Source organism: Engystomops pustulosus, chromosome 7, assembly GCF_040894005.1.
Source record: "Engystomops pustulosus chromosome 7, aEngPut4.maternal, whole genome shotgun sequence".
NCBI classification, from domain to species: domain Eukaryota; kingdom Metazoa; phylum Chordata; class Amphibia; order Anura; family Leptodactylidae; genus Engystomops; species Engystomops pustulosus.
This window is the reverse complement of record NC_092417.1, coordinates 144,125,796-144,141,411: the sequence shown is the minus strand read 5'-3', so window position 1 is coordinate 144,141,411 and position 15,616 is coordinate 144,125,796. Positions and strand designations below refer to the sequence as shown.

At 41.6% G+C, this 15,616-nt stretch overlaps 1 protein-coding gene across 2 annotated transcripts; it reads right to left on the bottom strand.

Moving 5' to 3' along the window:
* Positions 1–7,003: 7,003 nt before the first annotated feature.
* TNNI2 (troponin I2, fast skeletal type) lies at positions 7,004–13,842 on the bottom strand. Of its 2 annotated transcripts, none has more exons than XM_072118093.1 (6): positions 13,716–13,842; positions 11,905–11,963; positions 9,744–9,872; positions 8,590–8,679; positions 7,716–7,892; positions 7,004–7,487 (listed from the first exon to the last, which is right to left on the bottom strand). In XM_072118093.1, exons 2-6 carry the CDS (start codon positions 11,941–11,943, stop codon positions 7,392–7,394), a joined length of 531 nt encoding a protein of 176 aa, XP_071974194.1. In that variant the 5' UTR covers positions 11,944–11,963; positions 13,716–13,842; the 3' UTR covers positions 7,004–7,391. The 2 variants fall into 2 exon arrangements, with proteins under 2 accessions (XP_071974194.1, XP_071974195.1); XM_072118094.1 differs by lacking the exon at positions 13,716–13,842 and adding an exon at positions 12,049–12,176.
* Positions 13,843–15,616: the final 1,774 nt, after the last annotated feature.

Here is a 15,616-nt window from a genome sequence, read left to right as displayed (position 1 = left end):
CCACAGTCCAAAACATACTGGTAGGTTGTGAGCCCCATTGGGGACAGAGACTAATTTGGCAAGCTCTGTGCAGCGCTGCAGAATCCGTAGGCGCTATATAAATAAATAATAATTATTAATATTTTTTACCTTCCCCTACCCAAGTTCCCAGACGATACAGAAAAAAAAAAAAAATTAACTGGGCCTTAGATGGTTTTGGGTTTTGTGTGTAAATATATTCTGACATTTTGATATTGAAATAGATATTCCAAAAAGTTCAGCAAAAATATTACACAATCATATAATTATTCACTATACAAAGAATAAAAAACTGCCTTGCTGGATTACTTAGTTGTATAAATGAGGGAGCCCTTTACTGATGGAAGTATGGCTATATGGCTATTTCTCTGGTTATATTGTGCAATCTCTGTGTTTTGCCATTTTTGCTCGAGCCCCGGTACCTCACCCCTTCCCCCCCGCTCCTCCCGCGCACCCCCTCCTGAAGAGCCCACCACCCCAGGCCCCTAGACACAGGTGACCGCCTCCCCGCCCATCTCCCTGCACAGGTGACCGCCTCCCAGCTCGTCCATCATCCTGCATGGCCTCCCCACCCGTCCATACCGCTGCATGGCGGAGCCGCCCACCCATCGCAGCCCGCCCCGCACGGCACAGGTGACTCCACCTCTGCAACCGCCCCTCCAGGCACAGATAACTGCTTCCCAGCTTGCCCATCCCCCTGCATGGCCTATCCCACCCATCCATACTGCTGCATGGCGGAGCCGCCCGCCCATTGCTGCCCGCCCCGCATGGCACAGGAGACTCCGCCTCCCCCCCCCAGGCACAGGTAACCGCCTCCTGCCCCACCCATCCCCCGCCATGCATGGCCGAGCCACCAACCCCCCACTGGCTCGCCCGAACAAGCAACCCTGCTTGAAACCCCCCCTGGGGGCGAGGCGGCTGTATGTAGCTATGTTACTAGGGGCGAGGTGGCTGTATGTAGCTGTGTTACAGTGGGCGAGGGGGCAGTATGTAGCTGTGTTACTGGGGGCAAGGCGGCTGTATGTAGCAGTGTTACTGCTGGGATAGTGGAAAGGAAGCAGGAGGACGCGTATGTGTGCTACACTCAGTGGGGATCTCCACCAGATTTTGCGCCCAGGGGTCCCCACCAATCTTAATCCGGCCCTGTCAAGGTTGCAACATGAACAGAAAATTATTTGTGTGCCATCACACATTACTATTAAGCCATCTCAGCAGGTTGCAAATTTTATGTGTAGTTAGACAAGTTTCAACATATGTTCAATAAAATTGTGCCCTATCCCTACTTTACCCACCACTTGTGTACGTCTCTTATGCATAAAAGGCACATGACGGCTGAGACCAAGGACTAATTCAGTGGTTAAATGCAAAAAGGGCTTAACTCTTTAGATTCAACATGACCTAAGATCTATAAGTGGTCAATAATTTTTCTTTTTTTAATAAAAACTGCTGTAAGGGAACAGACAGGAAGGTAAACACGGACAGTCCTAAAACTAGACCGCCCAGCTGTCTCTTCCTAATTGCCTATCCTACCCTAAGCAGTATGCACACGCTTAGACTGACACTGTGACTGTGGACAGTCCTGGGGTCCTGATCATATCTCAGGGCCGCCATTGCAACAATTGTGGCTGGGGGGGGGGGGCACCAGGAGGCATTTAAAAGGTTAAAGACTCACAGTCGGCTTACACCCTGTGTTTCATGATGCCTGCTCAGCTCTGGTGACGAGCTGAACCGGCATCGGCTCAGCAATATATCCATCACTGAGGGTTAACTACCAAAGCTCAGTGAAGGCTATATCTCTCAAAAGCTAAAACTTTAGGTATGGAACATGACTGATCTGAGCTGTGGTTGTAGTTTATTCAGGTTAGTGCCAAAAGTCAAACCCATGACAGTAGGATCCAGACTGACCCATCCCTATCCTAACAAATCAGGAACTGAAAGTGTGGAAGCAAGCTCAACACTTCTAACAGACTACAACTTTTATTATAAGACACATGACTTATTGTGTGAATCATCTACAGCAGTGATCCCCAACTTTTTGGTATTCGGGACTGGCTGAACCTAACATTTTTAACGGGACCGGAACCTTGGTCCCGCTTTTTATACCACATATACACAAGTATAAGTCGACCTGATCAAAGCTGAGGCACCTAATTCTACACACAAAATAAACTGGGAAACTTATTGACTTGTCTGAGTATAAGCCTAGGGTGGAAAATGCAGTTGCTATTCTCTAACGAAATGTCCAAAGCAGGGCCTCCTCAAAAAGGCACAGCCACAAATAGTAATGTCCCCTGCCCAGCTCCCATAGAAATGTCCCCATCACAGCCCGCATAGCAATTCCCTTTGCCTGGCTCCCATAGTAATGTCCCCATTGCATCCCCAACAGTAATCTTCCCTGCCCAGCCCCCAAAGTAATGTCCCGATTGCAGCCCCCACAGTAATCTCCCCTCTCCGGCCCCCAAAGTAATGTCCCATTGCAGCCCCCATAGTAATGTCTCCCTGGCAGCCCCCATAGAAACGTCCCCTTCCTGGCCGCCAAAGAAATGTCCCCATCGCAGTACCCTTAAAAATAAAAAACTGTATACTTACCTCTGACGCGCCTCTTCTTCCTGCAGCTCCAGGTTCCTCTTCGCTTCCTGGCGCACGACCAGAGGCATGTCTATGCACACTGCCAGTGCGCACTCACTGTTATGTAAATGGGTGCGTCATAGTGTGTGCGCACTGGCAGCGCGCATAGATGTGCCTGTGGTTGTCTGGTGGGAAGCCGTGGGGCAAAGAGGAGCATCGAAGGAGAGTATGCAGTTCTTTATTTATATTTCTTTTGGCTGCGGCCCGGGACTGAGTGTTCCACGGCCCAGTCTTGGATCATGGCTTGGTGGTTGGGGACCGCCGATCTACATCATTACAGCATTATATAACATACAGATATCTCTGATCCCTCCCAATATTGGGCTTCCAATCTTATTTATCTAAAGAAGTTTGGATTCCGCACCTCTTATGAAAAGATGAGTCTTTATTTATGCTTTTTTCAAAACATCATATACTGGTAGATATAATACTGCTAACATGTTTCAAGTGGTACCCCCCTCTTTATCATGGCAAGTTTAGGTATTACAAGTAGTGGTGTAGTTTAGAAGAAAGAGGTTTGACATATTTGCTCCACAACGCATTACATGTTTTGAAGCAAACATCAACACATTAAAACTGTCTACAGATCTTCCAAGTCAATTTGGTCTTATCCAGTCTAGTTCTGTGCTGGTAGAGCATACTATGTATATACTACGACTAACACCATAAATATATGTTTTAAACATTTGACATTTAAGTTCAGGTTTACTGTAGCATCACTGGTGTCTGGTACTTCCTTTGTAGATTGTGCAGAATACGCAGCAGAATACTCTTCACACATTTCATTCTCTGAGTCATGTGGATACTATCGCTACTGACCACAAAGCTAAGAAAACTTTATCTATTTCACCTCCATTTCCTCCTTACTTACTGCTGACTTCCCACCCCCTGATCTCCTATATGTATCGGTGTCAATACTGCAGTTCAGGTCACAGGAACATCTTGAAGGTAATCTACCATTTGTTTTTATGCATTGTGAACCAAACGTACAATGCTGTAGATACACTGATACTGAAACATATCTTGTTTGATCCCTGAACGGATTGGTTTTGCTGAAAAAACTATTATAAAATTATGCTAAAGAGGCTCTGTCACTCCTACTCCTGCATTTCTCCTCACCCTAATAATGCACTCCTTCAGCTTTGTCCTGATGAGAATAGGTAATCACTGTGTTGTCCCTGACAGGAAGAAGTAATCAATCACTGCACCATCCCCCAGCTGCTGTGTAGGAGTCATCCAGCTCAGGTTGATTAGTCCTGTTTGGACAGTTAAGGCATGTGGAAGTAATGTATTTATGTACGGCAGCCAGACAGAACCCAGCTTCCCCAAGGTCCTGAATTTTATAATTGTGTTTTGAGCAAAACCACTCAGTTTGCGGATTAAACAAGATGTGGTTCTGCATCAGTGTCGCTACAGCATTCTCAAGGTATGTTTTTTCACAATGCATAAAAACAAATGGTAGATTTCCTTTAAGGCTCCACATAATTTCACACAATGACAATCCAGCATACACCTCAATTTTTTTTGGGGGGGGGCGGGAGAAAATATGTGGTGTTGTGCAGTGGATCATTTATATGATATATACAATGTTTATATGATATACTAGCTGTAGCTCCCGGCATTGCCCAGGATAGTAAATAACTACTTTTAGCTTCAACAAAATAGAATGGGTTAACAAAAAATATTTTATATGTTTCTATAGATTGTCTCAGACTGTGTCTCTCACCAGCAGTCTCTTCCAGTGACTGTCTGTCTGTTGCCGGCAGTCTCTTTCAGTGACTGTATGTCTGTCCCTGTAACCAATCACAGCTCAGAGCTCATATTAATGGCCTGTGGTAGAACAGCAACCAATCACGGCTCAGCTTCCAACTGCCACAGCAGCAGACAATGGCTCCTGTATATGGGGGGGTAATAAGTGGGTTTTGGTAAGCACGGGGTGAAAATTTCATCTCAAAACCTGGTCTAAGACGTTTCCTGAGTCACAGGCAACAGCTGAGGAAAATGTGGTGATTGTAAATGCGACGGTACAGATTCCTTTAGCAGACATACATACATACACACACACATACACTCAGCTTTATATATTAGAGTAAGAGCTTGAAACACATGGGTTTGCTGTTTTCTTTTTTGCTTTCCTGCAATCTAGTGGTTACTCCTGAACCGATGCTTCTTTGTAAATGTTTTTTTCAATAAAGTCATAAGTCATGTTTTAAATCATCCATCAAGGCTGGTGCTTGATTACTTTCTTCACATCCTTTGAACATTTATATGTGCTAAGTAATTTTTGCAAATTTGCCACAATTTTTGCAACTGTGTACAATGAAAGAATCGAATACATCTACTGTGCTTAAGTTCAGCAGCCTAACTGTGCCCAATTTTTCACCCTCTTATCAAAGGAGAAGTCTCTTATAAACGTAAAACATTCCAATTTCTTTCTGTAGACTCTTTGATGGCCGAATTCTAAGTGCAGGCTTACTCAACCCCCTGGTATGTTTAAAGGGGCACTTACAGATTCATGAAGAATGTGTGCCAAAAATCCTGAATCTGGCGCACACTGCACACTACACACTGGGGGACATTTACTATGGCGTTTCCGCCAGTTTTGTGGCGCTCTCACCACATGTTCTGCTCTGAGACCTATTTATTAGCTGGCGGCGCCAGAAAAAATGACTTTTTCCGTCTGCTCCGACTCTTTTCCAAAATGGGGCGTGGCTTTGGCGGAGTGGAAACTCAGACACAATTAATATGTGTCGCAGCCCTTTTTGGGCGCTGTAAACTGGCGGAAAGTAGACCAAAAGAAAACTGGTCTAGCAGGGACTGTTGGACACATTTCTGGTGCTCGGGACAGATTTTGGTCCCAGGGACAGAAAATGGTCTCGGCACCAGAAATGTCTCTGCACAGTTCCACAATATTAAATGTGTATCTTCTTACCGAGAGCAGGTCGGTAACAAAGCCAATGCAGACACCGACACTTTAAGTAAATGTCCCCCACTACGTTTGCCCTGTTCTTAGTAAATGTGCCCCACTATTCCATGTGTGTTCTGACCAGTGACTTGTATGAGGGAAATACACATTCCTTATCATGAGAATCTATTTCTCTCTTGATGCATCCCATAATTTTATTTTCTTTATTAATATATTAATCTATTATATCTCCTGAATATTTATGAATAAACCAAAAACTAAGTGTTACCTATTTAACATAGGTAAGAACCTCAAAGGAACAGTTGACATGAAACATTCTTAAATAAACCAAGACGTCTGAGCCTTCTTGTAGATCTCTTAAACTTGTGGGCTATGCACAAGAAGGGACATTGATTTTAATTGATCTTCAATAAAGCTCAGAAGTTTTTTTTTTAATTATTTAAGGATGTGTCTTAACAAATGCTTTTTCAAGGATCTTAATGATATTGCAAAGATACACACCCCACGTAGAATATGAACAGGTGACATAGCAGATTTTTTATGTGTCCTACATAGCCCCTGCCGCTGTTGGATTGTGTCAGGCTGGATATGGATGAAACCCACCTGGTAAAAATAAGTTATCAATTTACTCATATATCACTCGAAGAAATGTATAGTTTTAGTGGAAGATTCAACAGGAACCTGGCAGCAGGATTTCACATATGAGGTTAATGGAAGCTGCTGCAGGTCCCAATATATACAGCACAAACGTGTATTTGATTAAGATTTCTACTGGTTTGTTTTACAGGAATCCCATTTAGATTCGCTATACTAATTCTGGAGGCAGAGTCATGATATGTGTTTTCAATGGTGACTCATTGGCTCAAACTGCTGCTCCATGAGATTCCCACTCAGGATCCAGAAGTTGAATAGGAGGTTACCTTTCCGAAATGGTTTCTCAAAAATGAACTACTAGAACTCTTAGTCAAATATATGTTTGTGTGGTTTATAATGGGACATAGAGTAACATACCATTAACCTGATATGTAAAATCCTGCTGACGGGTTCCCTTTAATATTGATTCCATTGGGAACAGAATGTTTACTAAAAATGACACGTCTGGAGAAGTGAGAGGTGCTCTTTAAGTAAAAACATATTCTCTTCTTTGCAATTTTTCATATTTTAATAATGTCCTAATTTGCTTGAACAGTAATAATTGAGCAGTTGTCCTAATGTTTTATTGTAAAAAGATACTCAAGAAATAAATTATCACTTGTGAATTTCAATTTTTTATAGGACACCACACTTCCCAAAAGAGACATTTCTGTGACAGCGGATAATGTAATTGTGTGTAAACGAATAGAATAGCATTTCCCCCCAACAATTTCAGTTCTTGTTTGTTGTTAGGTGTCACTGTTACTAACCCAAAATGAAAGTACAAGACTCCATAAATGACACTGAGGAAAGAAGAGTGACGTCACCTACACGTCAGGTATCATAAACCATAAAGGACGTCACAAGCTTTATTTACATGGTTATGTTCTCACGTCCACATAACACAGCACCTGCAGAACCAGACTGTGGCTTAAACAGAGGGGAACAACAAACCTGTGCCCCCCCTTACCAGTCCAAAACATACTGTAAGACATTCTCTTGGGTTTAAGTTAAGGAGAGTAGAGGATGGAAGAATTGCTTCATTAACCCCTTGGCTGCTGTAAACATGGGTAAGATGAGCAGCAGAGGGGTTAACACCGAAGTTGCCAGGAAATAGCTGTGATATGTTGAAGTGGGTGTCTTTGGCAGCTTCGGGTTGGGGATAGCCGTGATCATGTTATGGGGCTTAGGCCTCAGACTCGAACATCTTCTTTCTGCCTTCCATGCCGGATTTCTCTTCAATGTTCTTACGCCAGTCACCGACATCACGGAGATCCTTCTCCTAAAGTTGAGAAGAAAAGTTTTCATTAGTCTTTGTTGATTTTGCATTTCATAATATTCCTTTATTTTTTACCTGGGTAACCCAATACTTGACCACAAATGGTGTAAGTGTAGAAATAGTGTATTATATGTCTTTTTTAATTTCATGAGTCGCAATTTAATGCTGAATATGACTATATTTTTTGGTTTAAACACAACCCTCCGGATGCATGTTTAGCTAAGGCCTCACCTTCTCAGTGTCCTCTTTCTTGACCTGCTTGAGGTTGGCACGGAGCTCCATGTTGACCTTGTGCTTGGAACCAAGCAAAGCGCGGAGCATAGCGTCAGCAGACATACGTACACGTCTCAGTGCTGGCCTCTTGAATTTACCTCTCAGGTCAAAGATCTTCTGGTTTAAGTCTTCAATCTGTGCAAAGAACAAAAACAAAGATTTAGTTGAAGAAATTAGGAACAGTCACACCTACTTGATGGAAGATGTTGCGCTCTAGAGTTGCACCATCTTTAGGAAATTGAGCACATCTCTGTACTGCTTTGAATAAATTTGTTTCAATAACTTCCATTTATTCTTAGTCTGGTGCAAGAAATCTTAATAAACGTGGGAATAAGAGCCCACAGTTTGACCAAAACTTTTGTAGTCAATTCTCAAGAAGCTCAAGAACTTTTCGATGACTTAACCCTTATGTATGGAGCTGAGACCAGCAGTTATCTTCCAAAATATTTTTGGCTTGTAAATAATTATAATAATAATAACGTTGTGAACTGCTATAATAATTGCTGATATAAAGTATATACGGACACATATTGACATGAATTATAACACTTGTGGTTAACAACTATTTTGGACTAGAACAACAAATCTGAAATGACAAATACCAACAGAACCCAAAAACATCCTATTGACTGCAGCTTGGTCTGTTGGGCCTCCATTACAGTGTCTGTTATGTTGCCAAATGAAAATGATGTTATTGTATGTGATTTTTGATGGAATCTTATCCGAGTGTAAAATTAATCCTTGATGAAACCATTTAATAATGTGCTGCCAGATTATGTACATCACTAGAGACAATATAGAAGAAAATAGTGTTCATTGTCATCCTGCTCACCTCCTTGGAGCTCTTTTGGACTTTCACCTCCATGTCGTATCTTTCCTCATCTACCACATCAATCGTGGCATGCAACTTTTTGCAAAGTTCCTAGAAGGAGAAACAAGTAAGGAAGGAAAAGCTAAACATAAAGTATTGGAGCATTGGCCACATTGTTCTGTAAGGGAATTTGTAGTAATAAAATACAGAAAACCCATGGGAATTTGTCCTAGAGCTGGAGTCACACTTTCCATGATAGAATTGTGATATAAATAAAACTTACTCTGGCCTGTGCAATCCCCTGCACCTTCACCTTCACTTTAGCAGTCCCCACTGGTCTTTGATTGCATTGGCTTGTGGTGGTCACATGCCTATAGGCAGATTAACACTGCAGGACTTTTCAGCCCGCATGTGCCACTTTTTTTTTTTTAAATGAGCGTGGTAGGGACCAAGGCGGGCCAGGACAGGACGTTTTGGCCAATTAAATTTACTATAATCAGTTTTCTAGCATAGTCTATAGCTGAAATCTGCGGCAATCCTGGGATATGGTAGATTTCAGCCTGCCTCAGAAAATCGCTGTTCCAGAACCTCATAGTAAGACTGCATTCACACTACTGTATGAAAATGGCCGTATGCTACCCATATTGCACCTTTTTTATGGGTTACATAAGGACCCATTTATTTAAATAGACAATACATCCAACCATTTATATTGCTGTTGTTAACACCGTACCGTATACTGGGCGTATAAAAATATAGAACATGTCCTATTTTCTCCCGTATTTCCGTTCCATATGCCCTTAGAAACCTATGAGGATGCTTAAATACAGGCTAAATACGTGCTGCATATGGATGAAAAACATCACGTATATACGGTCTCATACGGCACAGAAATATGGGACTGGAGAAATCACATGTGAATGCAGCCTAATTATGACTTGTCCTGCTCCAGCTGCACCGAATATTAAGACTAGTGCATGAAGCCCCAAATAGCTCCCTGAAGATAAGCTAAACTACTATGTAAGTATGACATATACGAAGGTCTATGTTCCATAAGCTTCATATTGTGCCTCTGAATGGAGGAATTCTGGTTCGGAATATTTTTTATTGTTAACCCACAAAATGCAAAACCATTAATATGAGCAGAAAAAAAATAGCAAGATTTGTCCGGGTACCTGCAGGTCCTGCAGGGAATGTGGCAAACTGAGGGGGGGACAGTGCTCTGCAAGGTAGCTTTCCTTCTCAGCGGCAGTATCGACAACTTCTTTTTCAAGAGAAGTTTTGGCAACCTGGAGCATCAAGCTCTGGTAAGACAAAAGAAGAAATGTTAGTGGATCTTGTGATATCACTAGAAGGAAACAAAGGGCTGTGAGCATTGTATGCCATACATCGTTTCACTCACAGCAACCGACTCAAATATGTAGGGAATGCCATGTTCATAGCTACATACTATACATTTGATGGTGAGATCATTGTGGCTACAAATCACAGTTATAATTAACTGATGGGTGATCGGAAATCACACACATGACATTGGCCAGATATGCTAATTCCAAATGCGAAAACCTATTCTTCTTTGAGTCCATATTCCACTCGTAGAGGTAACTGGTAGCAACTTACTTTCCTCTCTCCATGGAAACACATGCATGCTTAGATGAGAAGAGTGAATCTAAAACAGGGCCGGGCATTATATGGCTAGTGGGCCACATCGGGACCTCTAGGGATTTTTGAACAGCCCGTGTCACCGTCGCCAGATCGTGGTTGCATCCCCTGAAACTGTGATTGTGTTGGACAACGACAGGGGCTGGTCAGGGATGCTTAGCCAGGAGAGGTGGTCCTGTGGCACCGCACACGTCATGTGTAAGAGTTGTGTTCGTGGCTTGCACGCTTCTGCTGACTGCTCGAGCGGGGAGTAATGAGAGGGGGCAATATAAAGGTGACGTAATAAGAGGATGCACTATAAAGGGGGCATCACAAGAGGGGTCATAATTAGAGGGGATAGTATAAAGAGGACATAATGACAGGGGGAACAATAACCGGGGCGTAATGAGAGGGGGACTATAAAGGGGGGCATAATGATAAAGGGCATTATTAAAGGGGGCATAATGAGAGGGGGCACTATAAATGGGGGCATAATGGAAGGAGCCTTATGAAAGCAGACATAATGAGATGCAGCAGTATGAGTGGAAGCACAATAAATGGGGGCCTAATGAGAGAGGGGGAATTATGAATGGGGGCAGAATAATAGGGGGCATTATGAAGAGAGAGCATAGTAACAGAGGGTATTAGGTATTGAGTAGAACTGAGTTGAGTTCATATAAAAATCCAGCCCTCTAAAACTTTTTTCGTATGTCACCCAGTGAAAAAACTAATTGCGCACCCCTGATCTAGAGGAATCAATATCAAGCTACATATAGAGATGAACTGACCCATAGTTTCAGTTTAGGTTCGGCGTTCATGTACAGGCAACGTGACCTGGAAATATTGCTGGATTTGTGGTCCAACAGTCAATCCGTCAAATTTATGCCCCTTACTATTAGCCATGCCCATGATTGGCCAAAGGGTGTCCAAACCTGTCAGAACCCGAACTGAAACTATGTGTCTGCTTCTCTGTACATACAAACCTTTGGTTGACAGTTTCTGTAGGTACCTAAAATATATACTTTAAATGTGTAGCTCAAATGTCACACAAACAGAAAAAGCCTTGGCTCAACTTTTAGTTTTAAGGAAATTTCCCTAAACATGTCAAATTTCTGCTTTTGATCAGTTGACCAAAAAGTACCCAAATTCCTTTTCAAGGTATTTTCCTAGTGAATATTGGCATCTGACGCCATGGTATAAAGAGAAAGTAAACAGCAACAAGCAGTTTGCAATTTCATGTACTCAGTGATTGTATGTTTCATAATATCTAAAAATCAAAAATGTTATAAAAAAACTGCTTATAAATATGTATAGATATTTTTGCCAAATATATAGATTAAATCTATTTGTTCTATATATCATATATTCTATATATAAGCTTAGATTTGGATAAAATGTAGCTTTTTTTATTATAGATTGTTTTGCTCGTTTGGAGGAGTAGATGCGGTTATATACCAATTTCCAGGACCAAATATATTGAAACCAGAATCAAATCTACAATAAATTTGGTGGAGTTTCTGCAAACCAAATCTTGAATAATAAGCTCATCTTTAGCTCAGATTATGAACAACCTTGACTAGGGAATTCCATAGATATTTTGCTTTAGGAGACTTAAGTGTAAATACATGTATATATGTATTGGATCAAAAACACAGCTGATGACAAAGATTGAAGACCTGGATGTTCTGTACTTACCTTCAGGTGCATTTTACGGGTACTCGATAACTTAGACATCTTGGCGGTTTATGTGATACCTGCATGTGAAACACAAAAACATAATTACTGCTTGTCCACTTCCCTCTTCTAGGACACAACCAAGCCGAAGCAGAAATGTAGTACCTGATAAAACTTAAGAAAGAAGTGATGTACCCCAAACTGTAAGCTACAAACCAGATCACTGATTCCCTCTTTCTTTAGTCGCTTCCCATCTCCTACATAGATCCTGGCTTCGGGAGAGGGGATCAGAGTCACTGACACCTGCCCCCTCTTTTAAGTCATCTGATCTCATGGGGAGTATGGGAAACTTTGTAAGACTTTCCCAAAATATCTTGAGGAACCTTTAAGGAACGTCAGCTGTCTCTCCCTCCTCTGACATGGTGCTGCTCTGCAAATCTTTACTACCAACCCCCAGCCAATAAAGAGGGCACAGGTGAAAATACTGAAGATTATTTACTCCGACTGCTTGAAGTTGACACCAGACATCCTTATGGAGGTCTTATTTCATGCTCCAAATTAAGAACATACTGTACTATGTTCTACTGCTGAGTATCTCTCCCTGGTCACTGCAGTCAACACATTGGGTGTGACGATAGCAAAGATCGTTGTCTCGGCATGCGGCATACATGACAATGATCATTATATCCATATCTCCAAATATTGTAATGGACATAATGGTTTGTCTACTGACATCTTAATGGGAATACTGTACAATACAATGGTGATTAATGGGTGCCTGGTTCTGATGCTTAACCCATTGCAACAATCATATAGGATTTTTAGCCTTTCTAAGGTGATTTCACACACAGCATTTTTTGGGTAAGCGTTACAGGTTTTGAGGCAGATTTGGATCCAGCAGTGGATACAAAATTATAGGAAATTTAAAGGTGGGCCTTGTACTGCTTTCCATAGGATCCACTTCTGGTTTAAAAACTGGGTCAAAAACTTTTTTTTCTTGCGTGTGTAAAATCACCATTAGAAACAAATATATTATGTAATTACTCCTTTTAAAATGTCAAGAAAAAAAAAAAAAGGTAAGGACTTCCAAAAGGATTTAACTACTACTCTTAACATGCCCAAAAAACATGTAAATTCCATAGGGTTTTCTTATATAGGCATTTTAGCAATACATTTACAACAGTTTCTACTATTTTCAATGTAGTAAATGGACTGTACTTTTTGCTGTCCATGCAAATTTATCTTTGTGCAGCAATTTACAAATTACTTTAGATCACTCATTATAGCCCTGATACTTTTATCAACAATGATGACCATACTATTAAAATACATTTTTTTATATATATATTCCCAAAATTAGATTTGTCCAGGATCAATCCATGTCTTAACCTATTATTAGAGCAAGATATATCAATGTGTCGGCCTACCCTCAGTGTAATATTTCTAGGGCCCCCTATGGATTTTCATCTCTATAACATAACTGAAATATCTACCAGTAATATATGAAATCTGCTCTTACACAATGTACACCAGTGTTGCTTCAACCAAAAATTATGCTTTTCTTATTAGGAAATCCTAAACTTGTGACACATACTGTATGTTATAACATTTTTTTCTTTAGGTCTTATCATGTAACTAGGGTTTCTTTCACCTAATCTTGCGATGAACACTTGTTCACACTTGTCATTTTGTCAGCTGTTTTGGGCCGGTCTGTCTATGCTGTCAAACTACAAGATATATTTAGAGAATGTACATTTGTCTCTGTGGATGAATTTACAGTTATCCGGTACCATCCCTTGGTGCCTTATTGCCCTGGCCTGGATATTTCTTACCTGACCCTCGTGGACGGAGCCCTCGAAATGAAGCAAGGATAGGACTGCCAGTAATGGGCAACAAGGGGGGTATTAATGTGCTGGGGGGAGTCCCAGATTATTGCTGCTTAGCTCAGTAAGGGCATGCAAGCCCCCAACCTCCAATCACAGGGTGGTAGACACAAATACTCAGGCCCTCCCACAGTCGGTCATCTTAAGACATCTTAACCCTCTGTTTGCTGCAATCGGCATTGATCATGTAATAAGAATGTTAAATCGATTTTACACTGCAAGATTATATATTCAATGTTCTATCTATCTATCAAATGTTTCTTAATGCTGTTGGTATCTGTCACTCTGTATACTTTTTCAGTCCCGGGAAACCACATGTCCTATTCTTGTATTGAGCCCACCTGTCTCTGCATTTACCAGCCTCTGAAATGGGATACTACAGTCTATCCAGTCTAATACATTCCCTGTTTTTTTTATTGCCACTCATTCACACACCTTTGCCCTGTAATGTCCTCAAACATTCACTGTGTTTGCTCCCTAGGGACTCAAGGACTTGGTCAACAAAGAAGAAAAAGTAGTGCTGTACTGCCCCTTGCTGGGTGCTATGGATAATGCAGGCAGTTGATTCTTAGCCTAAGTAACTACGACTTTTTAGTAAAATCATGTTACACTGTGGATCAGAAGGGGTACAAAGGCTGCATCCGGAATCAGGAACATTAGGTGAAGGTAACATATTTCCCTGAAGTTTTTCTATAACACCATAAAAATCTTTACATTTCAGAACTGTTGTTTTGTGTTAAATAAGCAACTGTTCTGTCCTCTGTACTGTGGTTGATCTTTGAAATCCAGACACCACACAGTCCATCATCTGGTAGTTACACATAACTAGGAGAGACTGGGAACCATAGCAGACTTCTCTTTGGGGTTCCCCTTAAAAGAATATAAACTTAGACTGTTCTAGTTGGCAACCAATCATAGCTCAGCTTTCATTTTCCCACAGATGTTTATAAAATGAAAGCTGAGCTCTGATTGGTTTCCATTGGCAACTAGAATAGTCTTACCTCAGAAACCTGATGATAAATCTCCCCCAAAAGCCCATCCACACATGTTTACACTCATATACCCATATTTATATACTTATACACTCATAGATCTGCACACATATACATTTTTACACACATACATTCATCTGAGCAGCCGGCTCAGTTACTGTGGATGATGTGTGATAGTTATGTTTATATCTATTATGCTGAACAGTGTCCTGGTTATTGGGGCACATTTACTTACCCCGTCCTGTCACGATCCCCGATCCGGACTGTCCAACGAGGATGAAGTCTGGCGCGATTCACCAAGATCGTGCACCCAAGATCCTGCATGTGTCGCTTCCCCGCTGTGGCCGTCGGAGTTCACCTTCTTCCCGGTGTATGTGACGGCTTGTCTTGCGACACAATTTGAATTTTAAATCCCGTGCTTAGTCCGAATCTTAGGTTAGGTTGTGCGACGGCCACGCCCCCCGATTTGTGTGGCATGAATGGCTGCTCGATTGAGCTAAAATCCGATCAGGTGCGCCAAAAACCCCTGTTAAATGCGGCTCAAATGGGAAATAGTCGGGAAACCCGACGGAAATGCGGAAATGCGAGTACCCTTAGTAAATGTGCCCCAGTGTGTATATAAGCATGCAAATGCTCCATTCTTTAGTATAGCAGGTTGGATGGCCCGGTCCCCTGACATGCTGCTATGGCCACTACAAATGTAGTTATGCCCCTGATTTCTTCTATCCTCTCTCTAAGTATTGTCACTCTCTGTACATATATATGTTTTATGTTTTATTATTTTTTTTAATTATTTAGACTTTTTTTTAATGTGAAGTCAAAGTTTAAAGGGGTATTCCCATCTGGGCATTCACAATT